The sequence below is a fragment of the Chaetura pelagica genome, unplaced genomic scaffold (genome assembly GCF_000747805.2).
Source record: "Chaetura pelagica isolate M959 unplaced genomic scaffold, ChaPel_1.0 scaffold105, whole genome shotgun sequence".
In the NCBI taxonomy this organism is placed as follows: Eukaryota; Metazoa; Chordata; class Aves; order Apodiformes; family Apodidae; genus Chaetura; species Chaetura pelagica.
Window position 1 is genome coordinate 2,746,560 of NW_009953393.1, and position 17,797 is coordinate 2,764,356.

At 36.8% G+C, this 17,797-nt stretch overlaps 1 protein-coding gene across 3 annotated transcripts in view; it reads left to right on the top strand.

Moving 5' to 3' along the window:
* DCLK1 (doublecortin-like kinase 1) overlaps positions 1-12,855 on the top strand; it is a 238,820-nt gene extending 225,965 nt beyond the window's left edge. For 2 of the 3 annotated variants that reach the window (XM_009998337.1, XM_009998338.1), the window contains one exon: positions 12,179-12,855. In XM_009998337.1, coding sequence (XP_009996639.1) covers positions 12,179-12,343 — 165 coding nt within the window. In that variant the 3' untranslated portion in view covers positions 12,344-12,855. Of the gene's footprint in view, positions 1-2,553; positions 2,628-12,178 lie in introns of all 3 variants that reach the window. The other variant, XM_009998339.1, reaches the window with a different exon arrangement.
* The last annotated feature ends 4,942 nt before the right edge of the window (positions 12,856-17,797 follow it).

The following is a 17,797-nucleotide window of genomic DNA, read 5'->3' on the forward strand; positions in this document are numbered from 1 at the left end:
TAAATCAACACCACTCTGCCAGGAAAACTCTAATTGGAGAGCTGGCTTTTAAAACTAGAGAATTAATTTTAAAAGCTAGATAATTAATAGGTCCCTAAAAAACACTGCTTGCTGATGGGAAAGTAGGTAGAAGATGACCTTCCTTGCTCTGTTCTTAAACTCTTCTCAGAGGCATTGGCTACATGTCTCTGCACAACACAGGGTCTGCACTAGTGCCCTCTGGTCTATGTCAGAAAAGCCAGCTACTGTTAAGCATGCGCCAAAATATTTGCAGGATCAGATTTCTCATACAGCTTTCCAACAGGAACAATATTTTGTAGTTCTATGATATTTTTTAGAAAAGATACCACAGTAAAAATATAAAACCAGATTTTTAGGAAATAGTCTTTTTAAAATTTGTGGACAGATTTTTTTTTCTTCAGTTCTTTTTTTTCCGCCATAAAACAATACCTGTGGCTGTACCCTCTGGGCTTTAGTGTCAGTGGCTAAAGCTACCAACAGCCAAAATAAGAAAGCTTCTGTGGTCCAGAGGTGTGCTGTAATCTGTATATGAACTGAGCCTTGTTTCATTTTTGTCCTTGTCTGAAGTGTTAAAGCTTTGCCTGTATGTTGTCACTTTTGTGCTTGTGTTTTTCCCATTGTTGAGACAGAGGAAAAGACTAATGATGACACTCTGTTAAGGTTGTGTGAGGTCTCCATCTTGGCAATGGGAGTAAACTCCAGCTGGAGACTCACAGGAATCAAATAGGATAGTAAAAGAGAGAAGCTGCTCAGAAAGCTGGTGCAGCTCTCTGCCTCTGGCTGGGCTGGGGACACTGGCACTGGCTACTGCCTGCCGTCCAGCAAGGGGAGAAGGCAACGGATGGGTCCTTGCCCTGCCTTCTGCCCATTGAAAAATAAAATAATAAATTCCAAGTGGCATTTTTAGAGGTGGGTTTCCTTGGGTGGTGTGGAAGAGAGGCCAAGTACAGTCTGTGAGTTTTGCTCACCTTAAAGATGAACCCCTGCCTTGAATGTCCCTTCCCATCTACTGTCTATGTTTTTTGGGGTCATTGTCCACAGTCAGGTTTCTCACAGCAGGATTTCCACCCCTACGAAATTGTTTCAACTCGTGTTAGGAAGCAACTTTCTCGTTTTTCTCAATATTACCTTTTAGCTATTCGATTTTAGGGCAATGTTTTTGACCTGCTTTTTAGGAAAACATCCCTTTTGTGTGTTTTATGTGCATCGTACAAGGAAGCCAGTAGATGGCAATAGTAGACCAGTGTAGTTAAGCCAACAGAAAATTTACTCTTAGGTACAAGGTTCTCATGGTTTTAAACAGGAAACATCCTTTAAATAATTCTAAATAAGATGAAAGTGGTATTGTTTTAACAAAATGGAATAAATTATTAAATTCTACACCTGCAGGGGAGTAATCAAGAAAAAATTAAATTTGCCGTTAGATCCCACCTACCCTTGAAGTGGTTGGTAACTAGAAATGTGTTGAACTGCTGCTCTGAATTTAGAATTAGAATCTGTCGTCAGTGTTGGAAATATATACCACACTCTTATTGAGGCACAAAATGGCCTTTTCTCTTCATAGGGAAAAATCACAACTAACATTTTTAAAGTGGGCAGGATGTCTCCCTCAAGATATTTTTGCCTAAAATTTTAGCTCAGCTCAATGATGTCTCCACCATCTGTTAGTGCAGCACAGAAGGATTAGTGAAAACAACACATTTCTTTGTTCCTATGCACATGATTCTGCTAATGACAAAATAAACTTTAAAGCATCTATTATCTTTAATTATTATCATAAGCACACTTTCCTGGACACAAGGTTAAGTTCATTTCCATTTTTACTTTAATTGGTGCAATTTTAAATGGAATAGTTTTGTACTGTTATCTTTTTGAGCATGAGGTGTAAGCTGAAATGATAAACAATGTTATTCATGGCTCTGAGAAGTCCTACTCTGCAAGGTTAACACATTTTTAGGAATGAATTACCATGATTGATGGGGTATCAAAACCTGATTCTTTTCATCTTTACACATTCCATGATTATGAAGCAGTCTAATTTAAGCCTTGTGTAGTCTGTCTAGCCTGCTCCTTGTGATGGTTGCACTGCATTTAAAAAAAAAAAACAACAAAAAAAAACAACAAAAAAAAAACATTTAACCTCTCAGTTTAATTGCAAAAGATAATTTTCCATTACTGGTATGTGCAACTTAAAAGGGCACTTCTGTCATTGGAGGTAACAAGATATTTGTCAGACTTTTAAATGAATTCATTATGCATTAAGTAACCTATTTCACAAACTCCATTTTAGTTTGAATAAAATGGCTTCTAATTTAGCAAGATCGAATCTAGAGTTAGTATCTTTTTCTCTTATTTCTTTACTTTTTTTTCTTTCTCATTTTCGTCTCTGGGACATAGCTTTAGGATGTTAGATAAGTGCCATCTGAAAGTGAAAACAGTAATTATGCACTAAATAAGGAACAGCTTGCTCTGGAGTCTGAATTCTTTAGCCTAATGTCGATCCACTGAGTTGCCCCGTTTCTCTCTGCTCAGCTGGACCACGGGTTTACCATCAAGAGATCAGGGTCTTTGGACTACTACCAACAACCAGGAATGTATTGGATAAGGTATGAGATGGTGCAGCACCAACAGTCAGTGTTTCCATGGCAACGTGCTGGCAGTCTCCATTAACCAGTTCCTTCAGTGGATAAACATGCTTTTTGATTTGTTATCCAGTCCATATGCTGCTTTATCAGTTTCGTTTTAATCTTGATTGAGATGCCACACCCCCTCATTCCCTTTCTTCACCCATCCCTCACACCCACATTGCCAGCTTTCTCTTCATCGCACATGCTCAGTTTCAATTTCCCCTATAGTTAAAAGGACAGTGTATATAGAAAATCTACTAGATATGCTGAAGTACGCACCCGCCCCCTCCCTATTGCTTGTTAAGGCATCTGCTTCCCCTGCGCTCCTGTTTTGAAACACGTGGAGCAGCAACAGGCTCTCAGCATATATTTTCCTTTTTCCATGCGAGATGTGGAGCTATATACTGTCATTTTAAACCCACTAAACACAATCCTTACCTTAGATTGAACAATGCATTTACATAACGCGGTATGTAGAAACTCTCCCAAGTTCAATGAAATACAATGCATTGTATGTGCTGGTAAGCTTGTGTTTCTAACAATGTATTCTTTCTCTTTTCTTTTTAAAACCCTTCTGATACCTCTTTATTTTGATTTGATTTTTTTAAATATTGCATGAGTCTTTTGAATATATTTTTCTTCATTGTGTAACTGTGTCAGGGTTGTTGTTAGCTGCCGTAAGCTGTATGATTAAATGGGATTCTGGGTGGAATGGGGTTATTCTGGAGTAGGGGTGAGGAGGGATCCAGGTCTGATAGCCCACAGGAGGCCTGTGCACCTCCTCAATTAATCCAAAGCCCTGGAATTTCCATCAAGTGGTTATTTGCTGGCTTTTTTCCTTCTTACTACTCACAAGACTGCGTTTTGCTTCCTGGGGAAATTTTTACAAGTTTCTTGCTAAACCTAACAGTGCAGTGATTGAAATCTTTAAAAACTTGTCCATGAGCTATTTGGGAAAACCTAGCAAATTAGCAAAATGGCAGAGATGGTCACTGCCAGTGTTTCCAGTACAGTGAAATTCCCAGCCTGAATCATTTTGCTGAGTGCATGGCTCAGTTGCCATAAAACATAACAGTTATCTGAGGGGACACTGAGGATTAAGTAAATTCTGATATGGATGTTCTGGGGAAAAAAAAATAATTAAAAAAATATTAAAATTCTACTTTTTAGGCAAAAGGTAGAGAAGTAGTTCCATCCATCAGCTGAACACTGGCTAGCAAGAATTGAGAAACACTCACTGCAAATGCTCAAGTGTGCAGGAATATCTGTAATTCCAGCCTGTCACACTTGTGTTGATGGCTATAAACCCACCGTGACCTGTGAGGACACAGACAACCTGCTTGGCCTGTCTCCTCTCTTGGCACCTTGCTTTGCAGGTTCCAGCTGTGCAACACAGCTGGCTCCAAGGTGGCAGCGAAGCATCTGTGCTTTGGAGTTTTGAAGAAGGAGAGAATGGGGCCTGAGTGCCCAGTTTTAGTTAGGTCTGAGTTTCATAGACTTAGAGGAATTTTTCTTTTCCACTTACAAGGAAAAATGGCATTTTATGTTAGGCAGGACTTCATTAAATAGTGTAAAACGAAGGAAAGCGCATACGAGCTTTATTTATCTTCCTCGAGTTTACTTGCTGCCCATGATCAGCTTAGACTCTTTCTCTGATTTACCATTTTTATTTTACACCAAAAAAATAAGAGGAAATCTGTCTTTTCATTTGCTATACGCAGTTAATGGATCTTTTAAAATCCCAGCTTCAGGGGGAGCAGACCACCAGGAATAGAAGCCTGTGATAAAAGCAAGTATCTCCTCTCAGATTGGCCTTGACTCAGTTTAACTGCATAGCACAGATATGGAAACAAACCCTATGCATTTTGGGAAGTTAGGGGGGAAGAGTCTAATTCTGCAACTTGGTAAATAAATAAAAGCTATATTAAAAAAAAAGAGAAAGAGAGAGAGAAAGAGAGAGGGAAAGAAGAAAGGCCATTTGACTAAAGCACTAGTAATGGCTGCCATCAGCATACAAAATGACATAAACCTGAATAATGGGCTGGAGCAGATGGGCGATAATCTCTCTTATTCATATATAAACTGCTCTGTTTTCCAGCTGGGGGCAGTAACAACAATGTTTATAATTAGTGCTTTCTAAACAGGGCACCTAGTGTGGAAAGGCAAATTGGGGGAGCAGGACTCTAGTATAGACGCTTAATTAGGAAATGCTCTAACAGGAGGTTCCTCTGAACAAGCAGTGCCCTGTGTTTGCTCCTTTTTCATCTTCGGGAAACAAGCAACTGCTGTAGCGGCCACCATTTTAGTCTAAATAAAATCATTTCGATTTAGCAAGTGTTTAGTTTTTAGTAGTAACTGTAAGTGAAAATGCAAAGCACAGGAAAAGATTCATCAATTCCCATCTATAAAAAAGTCAATTTATCATAGGCCCATGAAAATTAAGCTGAATTCACAAGTACAGAGAAAAATTAAAGCAAGTCCCAAGGAAAATGTAATGCTCCCTTTGTTAGTGTTAAAATATTAATTTCTTCTCTACTCCTTTGATCATTTTTATTCCTAGCTTCTAAGAGTCCTCTAAAACATATTTTCAAATGGCACTATTTCCTCCTTCGATCCACCAGAAAACTTTTTCCTTTCTCAGCCCAGAAGACTTACCTATTCAAAGTGCCTCAAAGTCCTATTTTTTTTGAATACTCATTCTGCATCTTGCTTTATATCCTTTCAGTATGATACCACATGCAAAGTGACATGACTTTTTTGAGGTACTAAAATACAATAAACCTTACGTACAGTAAGAGTTGCTGTAGGAGGTATGAGATATAATGCTTGGAAAATCTTATGGTGTTCTTTGAATATGAGGGCCAGAAAAAAGACAGCGGCCAAATCAGTAAAAATAATTTGGACTCCAGATTGATAAAAGTTTTAAAAGCAACCCACCTAGTGCTGTCAGGACATCAGCCCTGAAATCAGAAGTGCAGAAAAGGCCAAAGCAGTATCAGCAATGAATGAGATCTGGAGGTTCCAGTCTTGCACTGACGCAAAAGGCTAGTGAAAATTACTGTTGTTGACAGCCAGAAAAGCCAGCCTGGGTGCAGCTGGATAAAGCCCATCGTGCAGCCATATCTTCATTCACCCCAAATTGCCAATGTCAACTTGAATCAAAGACAGCAGAGATCACCCATCTCTGAGCAGAGGTACTATGTTTCAGTTTTCTGTTTTTATTTTCCTCCAAAATCAGCCAATTATCTGATCTCTTTGTGAAAGAGTTAAATCCAATGCATTCATCTTTTAGCATTTTCCTTTTACTGGAATTTAGCAACAGTGACCACAAAAAATGCACATGGCACCTGCATTGTCCTTCAGAAATATCATAACTGATAGATTTCCTTTCTTATAAGGAACTTTTCTTCAAGATGTACTCAACTGAGGCTTTTAACAGCTTGTGTGTCTCAAGTCTTTTGGCCTTCTTGTAACTGAGCCAGAATATCAAGAATGATGCAGTATTTCAACCCTTTGCTTTAGCCCCAAGCGTCGCACTGTCTGGTCCACAGCTTCTTCAGCTGTGTTACCTGTTCCTCCTAGTGGCAGAGCATTTTGAAGACAATACTTTGCACAACTTACTAGTGTTTTCTTTGACCCTGAATTTCCCTCCTGGTTCTGGTTTATGTCTGAATCTTCACATTATTTTAATCTGCTACTGAGAGAGTGGCCTGTATTTTCTGCCTTTTCTGGGCTGAGCACCAGAGTGAGTGTATCTATGTAAAATATTAGTAGAAAATATTAGTATATGTAGTATTATGCATAAGACTAGTATAAAATATCAGTGTGTGTTATTTTCATATATCCACAGGCACTATATAAATGCTAATGGAAAAAAATAAAGCTCAGGAAATGTATGGGAAAGTCATTAATGATCTTATCTATGTAATGACAATAACAAGTAGTTAAGTGTACGTTGGATGCTGAAAGAAATCATCAATCTAGTCAATACTTAATTAATAAAATACTGGATTTTAAAAATACCATTTTCACTGTCACAGTTAAAAAAGTATGTGAATAGCTCATCTGAAAACCCATAGTTCCATCCTCTGTGCTTGGTTCCTAATTCCATTACTTTGCATCTGTCAAATTACTTACACTTTTCCCAAATGGATACACTACACTTTCAAGTCAAAAGTTATGATCAGATGGTCAGATGTCTTGATGATGGGCGAAGGAGTTGGGAATCAGACTTGTAAGTGCCATTTCTAATGCCATAAAACCTTCTGTAAACTGAACAGGCAAACATCTAAACTCATTTAAAATCTCTTCTCCTGCTCTTTGACTAAGAAAACCACATCTGATTTGCAAACTATAAATAAAATTCACCCATGCAAACAGTTTGGCACTAAGTCTCTTCCACGTGTAATTTAAACCAGCTGAGGAATCGTGTCTCTAAAAAGGGGGGATGTCAAAGAGTAAACACAAACTTAAATACGGCAATATGAATTCAGCATTTATATGTGTAGAATACTTGTCTTTGCATTCACTCACCAATAAGGTAAAAAGCATACATCAAATTGATTTGGTTTTCTTTCTTTTTTAGTTTTGTTTTACCTTAATTCCATGCTAGAAGTTACATGGTGTGCAAAAGCACTGGCCTTTGGTATTTGGAGGTCTAGGTTCAAATCCACTCGATTAGTTTGTTCCCTCGATGTGGTTATTTGCACATCTCCAAATCACCGTGTAACTTAACTTAGTTATAGCTTGTGCCTGAGGGGCTACAAATAACATGTGTCTTTCACTCCTGGACTGAGGTGCATTGCTAAGTTTGCAGTACTCACCAAAAACTGTCTTGAATCATGAATCAATCGCATATATATATATATGTACACACAATTTTATATATATATATATATGTAACATGAGAAACCCATGGAAAAAAATAGAATAAGGTAAGACTGAAGGGCTGCCTGGCTCGTGCCATAAACATTGTTTAATGGACACTTTTACAGTAGGAAAACCTGCTGTTACATGTCTCAGTGTTTTGAGGTCACTAGCCAGAAGCTTAAGGAAATAGGATAAAATTGCCTAGGTATGAACATTTAAATACGTGCATTCACATACAGGTATGGAAAAGAAAGCACAGTGTTTCAATGCATATTTCCATTTAATTCCACACACTAAACGAAGCATCGTGAAAATTGCAAGCGAATTGCAAATATGCTCCTGCAGAATGAAAGCACGTAAAGGGAAGGGTTTCTTACATTAATGCATGAACAGCTGCATCCCCAGTTCAGTCTCCTGGCTGGTATGAATAATGGATGGGCTAAGCGGCAAAATGCACAATAATGTTCTTTTATTAATGAAATTAATATATATCTATATTTGGTGGCCAGCAGTAAATTAAGACAAGCGAAAAGAAAAACAGTCACTGCTCACATTCATAAAATGTAGTTACTTCCATCCAATAATTACTGACCTGACAGAAAATATCATCCCACAGCTAAAATATGGTGCTTCCAACTGCAATTCCAACATATATATATCAAAGCAGTTGTAGTTTTTGACTGTCTGTTCATAAACACAGAGTTCAGTGTTTTCCAAGAAAAAAGAATTTGCATGGCTCAGGAGTCCTGCAACATCAAGACCGAAATCAGAGAGAAGACACTCCCTGTGGCAAAATCCTGGAAAAATGCTAACTGCACCTTAGTATATAGGTGACAGAAACAATGATCTTAAAATAATACTCCATTGCTTCAAATTAAGTGCATTTCCAAAAATGGCTGGTTAACCATTTGGTACCTGGTGTCAGGATTACTAAATGTTGAAGCAAAATACATTAGTGCATAATGAAGTGCTTCAGACCCAGCAGCACCAAACTATTAGAGGCAGTCCACTTCTCTGCTGCTGGATAAGAAGCTCTACATTTCATCATATGGCTGGTAAGAGGACAGCTGCATATCTTAAATGAGAATGCTGTCCTTGCATTTCAGTTGCCATTACTATCATATAATTCTCAAAGTTCTCACTCTCGCCTCGAGCTGGGAAAAAAAAAGAAGTCAAAATGTGATAATGAAAATCTGGGATTTGCAGCCCTGTGAAGCATAAGTGCACTTCAGGTCCTCTTATTATTTATTGAAAGAGTAGCTTAAGATAGCAGTGCCCTGGAAATCCATAATGGATTGGTTCATGCACCAGCTAACCACCCAGATAAATAGTAGATGAAATAATAAATCTGTTAAACCAAAGCAATATATATAAGAGGCCTTTGTTACAGAAACAGTAATCATTATTAAAAAGATTATTTCTTAAAATATGCCAATATGCACAAGAGGGTACAGTAGGTGAAAATTGCACTTAGAAAACACATGCAGTCATTACTCAAACATATCTTACCATCTCCTTTGAGTACCAAAGCATTAGTCTATCATATTTTGAAATTCTTTAGAGATAAAAAATAACTGTGACCTCATTAAATGAAAACTAGCATTTGTGCAGAATGTAGAGTGGCCACACTGCCTGGCAGCATAATAGACACTAGAAGTGAAATAAACCATTATGACATTGGTCAGAATAAGCCCAGTCTGGCAAGTTCTGTAGGGCTTGTGAGTGCTCTGTCTGTGGCCAGAACTGCCCCATTTTGTGGTTCTGACATGTTAAACACTAAATGCTAGAATACAGTCTGTGTGGTTTTGCTTTCAGTAGGTAAATATTCCTTTGTTTGGCTCTCCGTGACTTTCTAAATATTTATTTGATAAGCTGTTTGGGTGAGAAAGGCTCTGATTGTCTCTCAGCCCAGGAGAGTAACCACAATAATGCCCCTGAGTCTACAAGCGTTGTTTTATAAAAACCAGTTAGATCAAATTCAAGGAAGACTTACGATAAAACAATTAAAGAAAAACATAGTCTCAAAATATATTAGGAAGTTTCTGAAGAGTTAGCAAGCCAGAAATATTCAGTCCTATGAACTACAGCAAAAGATGTTGTAATAGGTAGGACAATCAGGTTGTTGGGGTTTTTTTAGAATCATTTTGGTTGGAAAAGTCCTTTAAGATCATCAACTCTGACTGTTAACTGAGCACACTGCCAAGTCCACCACTAAACCATGTCCCTAAGCATCAACCTCTACACGTCTTTTAAATGCTTCTTGCTTTAAATACCTCTTGCTTAACATTTTTGATAAATGATGCAGAAAATGTCTTTATGTATTTTTAAACAAAGCCCCCAATGCTTCCCCCCAAAATATTGTGAAGCAGTATCTTGGGGTTCATTTTTTAAAGACAGCCTTAAAATGATGTCCTGATGTTTAATTATCCAGCTAGTTTGCAATTTAATAATTTTGTTTTCTTTTAAAAAAAGCAATATCCTAGTCTAAATTCCAAGAAGACTGTTTTATTCAAGAGTATTCACTTCTGTGTAACTTTTCTGATTTTAAAAGCCTTCAGTTTTTACATATACATTTACCATTCTCATGTAGCAGGTTTTAAAATTAAGTTTTTATTTTAATACACATATTTTTATTTATTCAACTAGAAATGTTTGACTTTCTCAGGAGAGTATCTGTTACCACAGGCTGATGTGATGTGGTTTAAACTTAAAATAAATGCTTATTTCCTGTAAGCATAAAAAATCTTTTAAATGGAAATCTGTATTTTATAGAATGGTAATGTAAGCCATTCTTTTCAATTTTCACACAGAATTACATACTGTATGCAGTTTATTCACTGTGTATAAAAGATCTAGGTATTCTTCTGTTTCACATTAAAAATAATCAAAAACTGATTTGGTTCAAGGCTAAGAAATGCAGAATGTATTGAAAATACTAATTAGAGCTCAGAACTGAAAGATTAGCAGTAAATAAATAAATTCTCAGCACATTAAAAGTGTTGGCCTTTGTAGCAGTTATTTAACATACAGGGGTGAACTTAACTCTGTTAATTATTTTACCCCTTTAAAGCAGTGCTATGTAGGTTCTAGAGACAAAAATAATAGATCAACAATTTAGCCTAACTCAATCAATTTTCTGTAGTAGCTCTGTACTCTTGTCCATCTTTCTGTCTCTATTACAGCATTATTGAATGCTGATCGCATTATTTTAGAAGAGGAAATGCTGTAATTCTCTTCTGTATGGGTATGATGGATTCAGTTTTCATTTTGTTCTCAAAAAGATGATGGCTATAAATACATCTCTGCTTTCCTATGAGGCTTACACATAACTGGTAAATTTTCCAGAGAAATCAGTCATTTATATCTCAAGTGAAAACAATAAAACCTTTGAAGTGGAATAACCTTTTGGTTACATTCTTTTAAATGGAGATTTTCATTCTAGGGACAAATTTTACCAGTTGTAGCAGCTAAACTAGTTCTCAAATTTTTCTTTGCCTCAAGTGCCATGATCAGATATTTTTTGCATTTTGTATGTCATCTTAGTAGCAACCCACTTTCTCTCGTTTTATTTTTCGCCCCCAAAAAAATCACAGGCCATGGTTTAAAAGGCATCCCTGCTTCAGAAATCAGTCAGCTAGGTGTCAAAGTGCTCTTGCTGAATCAAGGCCATCCTGTTGAACTCTAGTTCAAGTGAACTTCAAGTTTACAGCCATTTCAGGGACTGCAGTCTAATAGTCTGTAATCAAGAAAAGAGCAAAACCTCACCCCATACTTGAAATCATTGGCCAGGTTTGTGCTGCTCCTACCTGGATTGCAGTTTTCCCTTGTAAATGTGCCAGACAAAGCAGATATGGCTAGAAGGATATGGCAAGAAGTCACAGCCATCTTACTAAGACTTCCATTCTCAGTAGTGGCAGAAATTGATAAAAATATAAATCCCATCAAGTAGAAGTTATTTTTCTCCATTTCTAGATACTCTAGATAGACCCAGATAAAATTAGTGGAGTATTTAATTTGATAGACCTGGGTTAATAGGAGGAGACAGGGTGGTCATGCTATATGGGTCTTTGCTCAGAGCTCTTCACCATTCTCCCTAAGAACATCCATTGAGAGGCATGAGGAGGTGTCAGAGAGTTGGGCTAGGTCCCTTTGGTGTTTGTTTTTCGCTCTTGTCTGACAACTTCATCACAATCCATCTTTGTTAACCGATTGCACTGACTTGAACATGAGTGAGTGTGTATCCACCTTCATTAGGTCAAATCAAAGACAATTGTACATCTCTGCCCTGCCTGTAGAAACAGATTTATAATTTGAGAAGGGTGGGGGGAAGGTCAGTTGGTATTTGGCTTGAAATTTAAATCTATTAAAGGATGAAATTAATAGCATCCAGAAGTAGAACATATGGCATCCATATATATGATATTGTATCTGCTTGACGATATCACACTACCTCTTAAGGTTTGGGAAATGCACTTTTTAAAGCATTTAGCTATGTTGTGGGCTCAACCTTTCAGACCTGACTGAGACAGAACAGGTTTAATTTGGCTTGAACATTTATTATCCCTGGTATTTGCAGACCACATAAAAACTCATGGTTTTCATTAGTTTTGCATTTCACACACAGCCTAATTTCATTTATTCTTATTTTATGCCCCTGCCAGACCACCGCTCTTGATAAGGAGAGGCAGGTTTTCCGACGAAGACGCAACCAGGATGTGAGGGGACGTTATAAGGCACAGCAAGCTCCACCTGAACACAACTCCGAATCGGAAGACTATTCACCAAGTTCATCCGAGACTGTTCGCTCACCTAACTCACCCTTTTAATAAAACACTTCTACTCAAAAGTCTTGGCTTTAACCCTTTGAGACCCTGAAAATCCTTCAGACCCGTGTGAAGTGATTACAGCTGATGTATCCAGCAGTAAGCACTGGGATGGTGGAACACAAAAGGGTGCTCACAGAATCTTTGTAAGAATAATTTCCTAATTGGTTGAAGTATTTGTTCTTTGTTTAGATTGCAACTTGCTGCTAATACGATACTCAAAGGGTTAAGGCTATTTTGCTTTTTTATTTAAAGATAGAAGCAGTGAATGTTTTCATCAGTGAAGCTAGGAACTGCAGTATGTAATTTTAGCACATGTTAACCCTCTGAGTAAACGATCAACTTAAATCTTGACAACCCACATTAGGGCTTTATTCTGGCTTTTTTGCTTTTATACGCACATATCTTTTATAGCACCCTAAAGTCCCATGGCTTTTTCTGGCCAAAATTATATCAAACACACTATTGCTTAGGGGTTACAAATATAGGCTTTAAAAATGAAAATAAAATTAAACGGTATGTTCTACAGCAGTTGGTTCTAAACCTGCATTGTGCTTTCACAGTGAGTGACTGTTGGAGGATACTGTGCAGGCTAAATGGGAAATTCGTTTTAGGGCAGCCTCACAGTTTATAGAAGATGACATGATGATGGCCACAAAAGGTTGCTTCCATATCGTTTGCTGCTAATGACAATGTAGAATCTTGGGAAATGGCTTGAGGACACATTCTGTCATGTAATGGCATGAAATGATCTAGTTGAGAAGTTTCTAGTTCTCTTGCCTTACATTCAGAAATGTACAGGCATCCTCTCAGCATGACCTGGTTATTCCGGGAGAGTCTTTTATAAAAAATAACATTGATGAGAATTACCTTTAAATAGCTGGAGTACTTATAAATCGGGGAAAAGACAAGTTATTAAATATACATGTACAACCTAAACTGAATTGGCAAAAGTTTTGTCTAAGAATGGAACCAAAAATGATTTGCCACTTCTATTTGTAATATTTAATAAAATTGACATTTACACAGAGTATACATATTTCTGGTTTGTTAAAAGCTCAAAACAGCATTATAGCATTTTATTTAACCACTATCCTAAAGTTGGCTACTACAGAAATATTATGCTTTGTAGAGTTTTGCTTAAAATGTGAGAATTTGAAAGAAAAATTATTATATAATCACTCAGAATATCACTTCAAAAAGAAGGACAACTTCCAAGATTCTCTTCTAAAATAAAATTAAAAAATATTAAATTTATATTTTCTCTTACTGGTCATATAAAATGTAAGTTTTCTTGTCTAAAGTTAAATTTTTCTCATGATGTTTTTAAAATCACAAAAAAGTGGTTTCTCTCCTTTCTTTCTTTCTTTCTTTCTTTCTTTCTTTCTTTCTTTCTTTCTTTCTTTCTTTCTTTCTTTCTTTCTTTCTTTCTTTCTTTCTTTCTTTCTTTCTTTCTTTTTTTTCTTTCTTTCTTTCTCTTTCTTTCTTTCTCTCTCTCTCTCTCTCTGTCTCTCTCTCTCTCTCTCTCTCTCTCTCTCTCTTTTTCTTTCATATCACACATCTAGAAAGATCAACATCTTGCTGAAAAAGATACACAGACTTTTCTGATTTTGCTGATAAGTATAAATAAATTTTGGAAGAACAGGACAAGTGGCCCGCAATGTTGTTTCCATTTAGAGTTGTGTTTGCTCATGGCACTATGCCTATGAGCAGCTGTAGCAGAGAGTGTGAACCTGCAGCTTGTTGGAGCTAGTGTAATGCTCTTTTGCATTTCTGTTTGGAAGTATCAGTTGACCCATATTTCAAGAAACTGAGATTCTTTTGTTTCTCCATCCTTTAACATGCATCTTTCATTGACTGACTGAAGAAAATTCCTATATTAAAAGCTCTGAAGATTTTAAATACAGGAATTTCATCTTGTAAATATTCACACAAGTGGTACAAGTATTGTGTACAGCATACTTTTCAATTCTTCCAATGTTAATAATCTAGAAGTAAGACATTAGTCAAAACTAGATCTCCAGACTTCTTGGTGATACAGAGAGATGAGCATTTCCAGGTTTGATTCGTCTCGCCTGTCATAGCCGCACATTTTAGGCAGGGCTCATGCTTTGATTCACGTTTTGCTCTCACTGTTGACTGTGAAAGGAACTTCTGGCGGAAGCTTAGATCAGATGACAAACTTCAGGTTATGAGTTTAGTAGAATGAATCTCACCCTAAGTCATGAGGATACTCAATTCTCCATGGGCAGATGTCTGGAAATGGGCTCCATGTATGGAAACTGACAACATCTTAACCCAAATGAAGCAAATATGTGTCTTGTTGGAGAAGTACACGGAGGCAAGAGGTTAAGGCATAAAGGAACTGCCATAAAAAAGTTCTCAGATTTTAGGTTTTGGGAAAGGGATGTGTCTCTGCCAGATCTTTGTCCATGCCATCCAACCCTAGAGTCATTGTAGAGAGAAGACTGCACGTAGACAGGGCACAGCCACTAACATTGTGATGTTAATGTTTGTCATTTGATAACATCTGGATAGGACAGGAATTATTTTTCCATAGGATAAAGCCCTCAGCCAACGTAAAGCCTCCCTTGCCATGAAGTTTTCAGTAGATCAGGATCTGGAACATTTTTCCGGCATTGCCCTTCCTGCATTATATCACAGCCTTCCCTTTAGAAGAGATACAACTCAGCCATGTAAATGCAAGACATACATTTGGTGATAAAAAAAGTGTCTATTAATACCATATGCTTCTTGAGTATTGGGAAAATTTGGCAATCTTAAAGCAAAGGCCATTCTTCTTAGAGAGGGAAGTCAGGAGAAAAATACAAATATGAAAATACACTTCACCGTATGCATGAGAAATATTTAAAAAAAAAACATCTTGGATTTTCTTCTCAACTTTACTTTGCTTTGGAATACAGGGTTATCATTAAAATAAGATGTTTGGCTTCTTCATCTTGCACCATCTTGTACCACTTAAAATGTTTGTTAAAATAATCCTGGATCTTGATATCCCCACTTATCCCCAACATCTTATATGTTTCTGATCTTTGGTTCATATTTTATGAACATAACTATAAAAATATTTTTAAAGTTATTTTTAGATCTGTGAGAGACTGAGTTTCAAATTGCTGATAGCTTCTTTTCTTCATGGAAAGGTATCTGAATATTCAAGCTGTTTTAAAAGAGTTCCCAATTATGATTTTTAAAATAGCTGTATATCCGTGTGTATTTTTAAATATAACCATACATATTTGTATGGTTTCATGGAAATAATAATGGTTCAGGCTTGTTTGGCAGAAACTGCACTTTTTTTTGTCTAACCTCTGAATTCCTAGGGGTAAGTGAAGACAGAATATGTGGCCCTAAAAATATTTGAAACACCAGTGAGAAAAAGAAATCAAAGATAACAGTCTATTTCTAATGTGATAATCTGGGAGAGCACATAGCAAGCTGTGGTCATTTTACTGTAATACATACCAGTCCTCCGGACTTCTTTCTTTATTTCCCTTTTGAATCATTGATTCATATTTGTGCAAAACATGACAACTATTTTTTTTTTTTTTTTTTTTTTTTTTATGCTTATTGCATGCTCAAGACCAGCTTCTTCCCACCAGCCAGTGTAGTCAGCTGAGATAGATGGCAGTCATGGTAGGTACTGTCTGTCACCAAGGAGGTGGAAAGAAGCATTTCTGAAGGTTGATTCAGGTCATCTAATATTTGATCTCTGGAGATGCCTGTCAGTCTGATCTTGGCATTAACAGGAAAGTGCAACAGGGTCACTTCCAGCTTAATTCCTCTCAATTAAATACAAGTGGGGATAACGTGGAATCTAACCTAAGTGCAATATTCTAGTGAGCTTACAAGCAGTAAGCAAACTTCTATGTGAAAACATAGTTCCGATAGGTGATAGCACAAGATTAGTTAAAGGGCACTGAGCTGAGAGTTGTCTCATCTAGATGTATCCACCTACTCTAGGGCACTGATCTAAACTTGCCTTATAGTCTATAGTGACTGGCTTCTCTAGTGGATAATTAAGATTCTAGGATGGATAAATCAGTAGATGAGGTGACTAGCCCAAATATATTTAGAACATGATTTATTAAGTCATGACATATAAATTAATATTTCTGTAAGTTAAAATTTTCTTAGCATTAATATACAAAAAATCCAGAATCCAATGGTTCTACTCAGAGGGTTAACAGAAAAGCACTAGGCATGCTGATTAAATTGGTGTATCCAAACTGCTTTGCTTTTTTAGCCAGTGTTTGCTGATTTTTCAGAAAATTCTCGACAAATTTCAAGTTTGAAATAATTTAAGTGTTGTTGTTTAAGGAATTTCTATAACCAAATTAATCTTATTTTTAGCTTAACTTATCACAGGAATAATATGTATCATTGATGAAGTGTAAGTCTGTAGTTATCAATTTGATTAATTCCACAAGTGATTCCAGAAATCTCTCTTTTTTCTAAGTACTTACTATAGAGCTTACAATGGTGGCATAGGTGACTGAGACTGTCTTTCTTTTTGGTTAACAAACCATATTGTAATTTTATGAAAGTCCTAAGAATCAGATTTTCAGTTTGCTAGTGTACTAGTTAGGGAGAAGCTATCTCATGACATTCATTGTGTAAATCATCTTTGTAGATGAAGATTGTTCATATTAATGAACACATTCTTTTTTTCCTTGACATTGTAGCAGAAACTGTTTACTTGTTAATGAAAAACCAATACATTAATTTGCTTCAGACTGTTAGAGGGGAAAGTGAGATTCCAGTCATTGAGAATGTTATTGCTTTACAGTAGCCCTCATCCAATTTAAATGTGGTGCATACTACAATAAGCGAAGCCAAACCTGTGAATAAACTCCTGAAAAAGCCTGGTGGGTCTTTATTCAGTTGGGCGCTCGCATACGGTAGCGTGTGGCAGCAGGAAGGCTTTCAAGAATTGTCAAAATGAAAGCAATATATCCACAAATAAGAGCTAAATTGCAATCCTTTCCCTATGGGGCATATATGTTTAAAAAGAAAAAAAAAAAAAAGAAAGAAAAAAAAATTAGCTCAGAGGTTTGCAGTGCTACTATATTACCGCAGGGCAAGTACATTAAATCATTGTTATTTACTAGCCTGGGGTGTATGTTCGAAAATGGCATCTTTTTTATTTAGTTTAGACTGTGGGCAGGGAGAACTTTCCTAATGTTATTGCAGTGCCTGCTAGTGCTGCCATGGTTAAAGCTGTGTTAGTATTTCCATTATAAACTCTTAGTCTCAAAGGTTTTTAATTTGATCGTAAAAATTGGCTTCAGGCAGAAACTTGGCATACAGTTTTTCTTCTCAAAGCGATTCTTTTCCTAAAAGATGAGAGAAATCAGCTTAACCTCTTTGACATTGATTTTGTAAGGGTACACAAACATTCGTGCACTCAGACACAAATGGGAGCGGCTTCAACAAAAG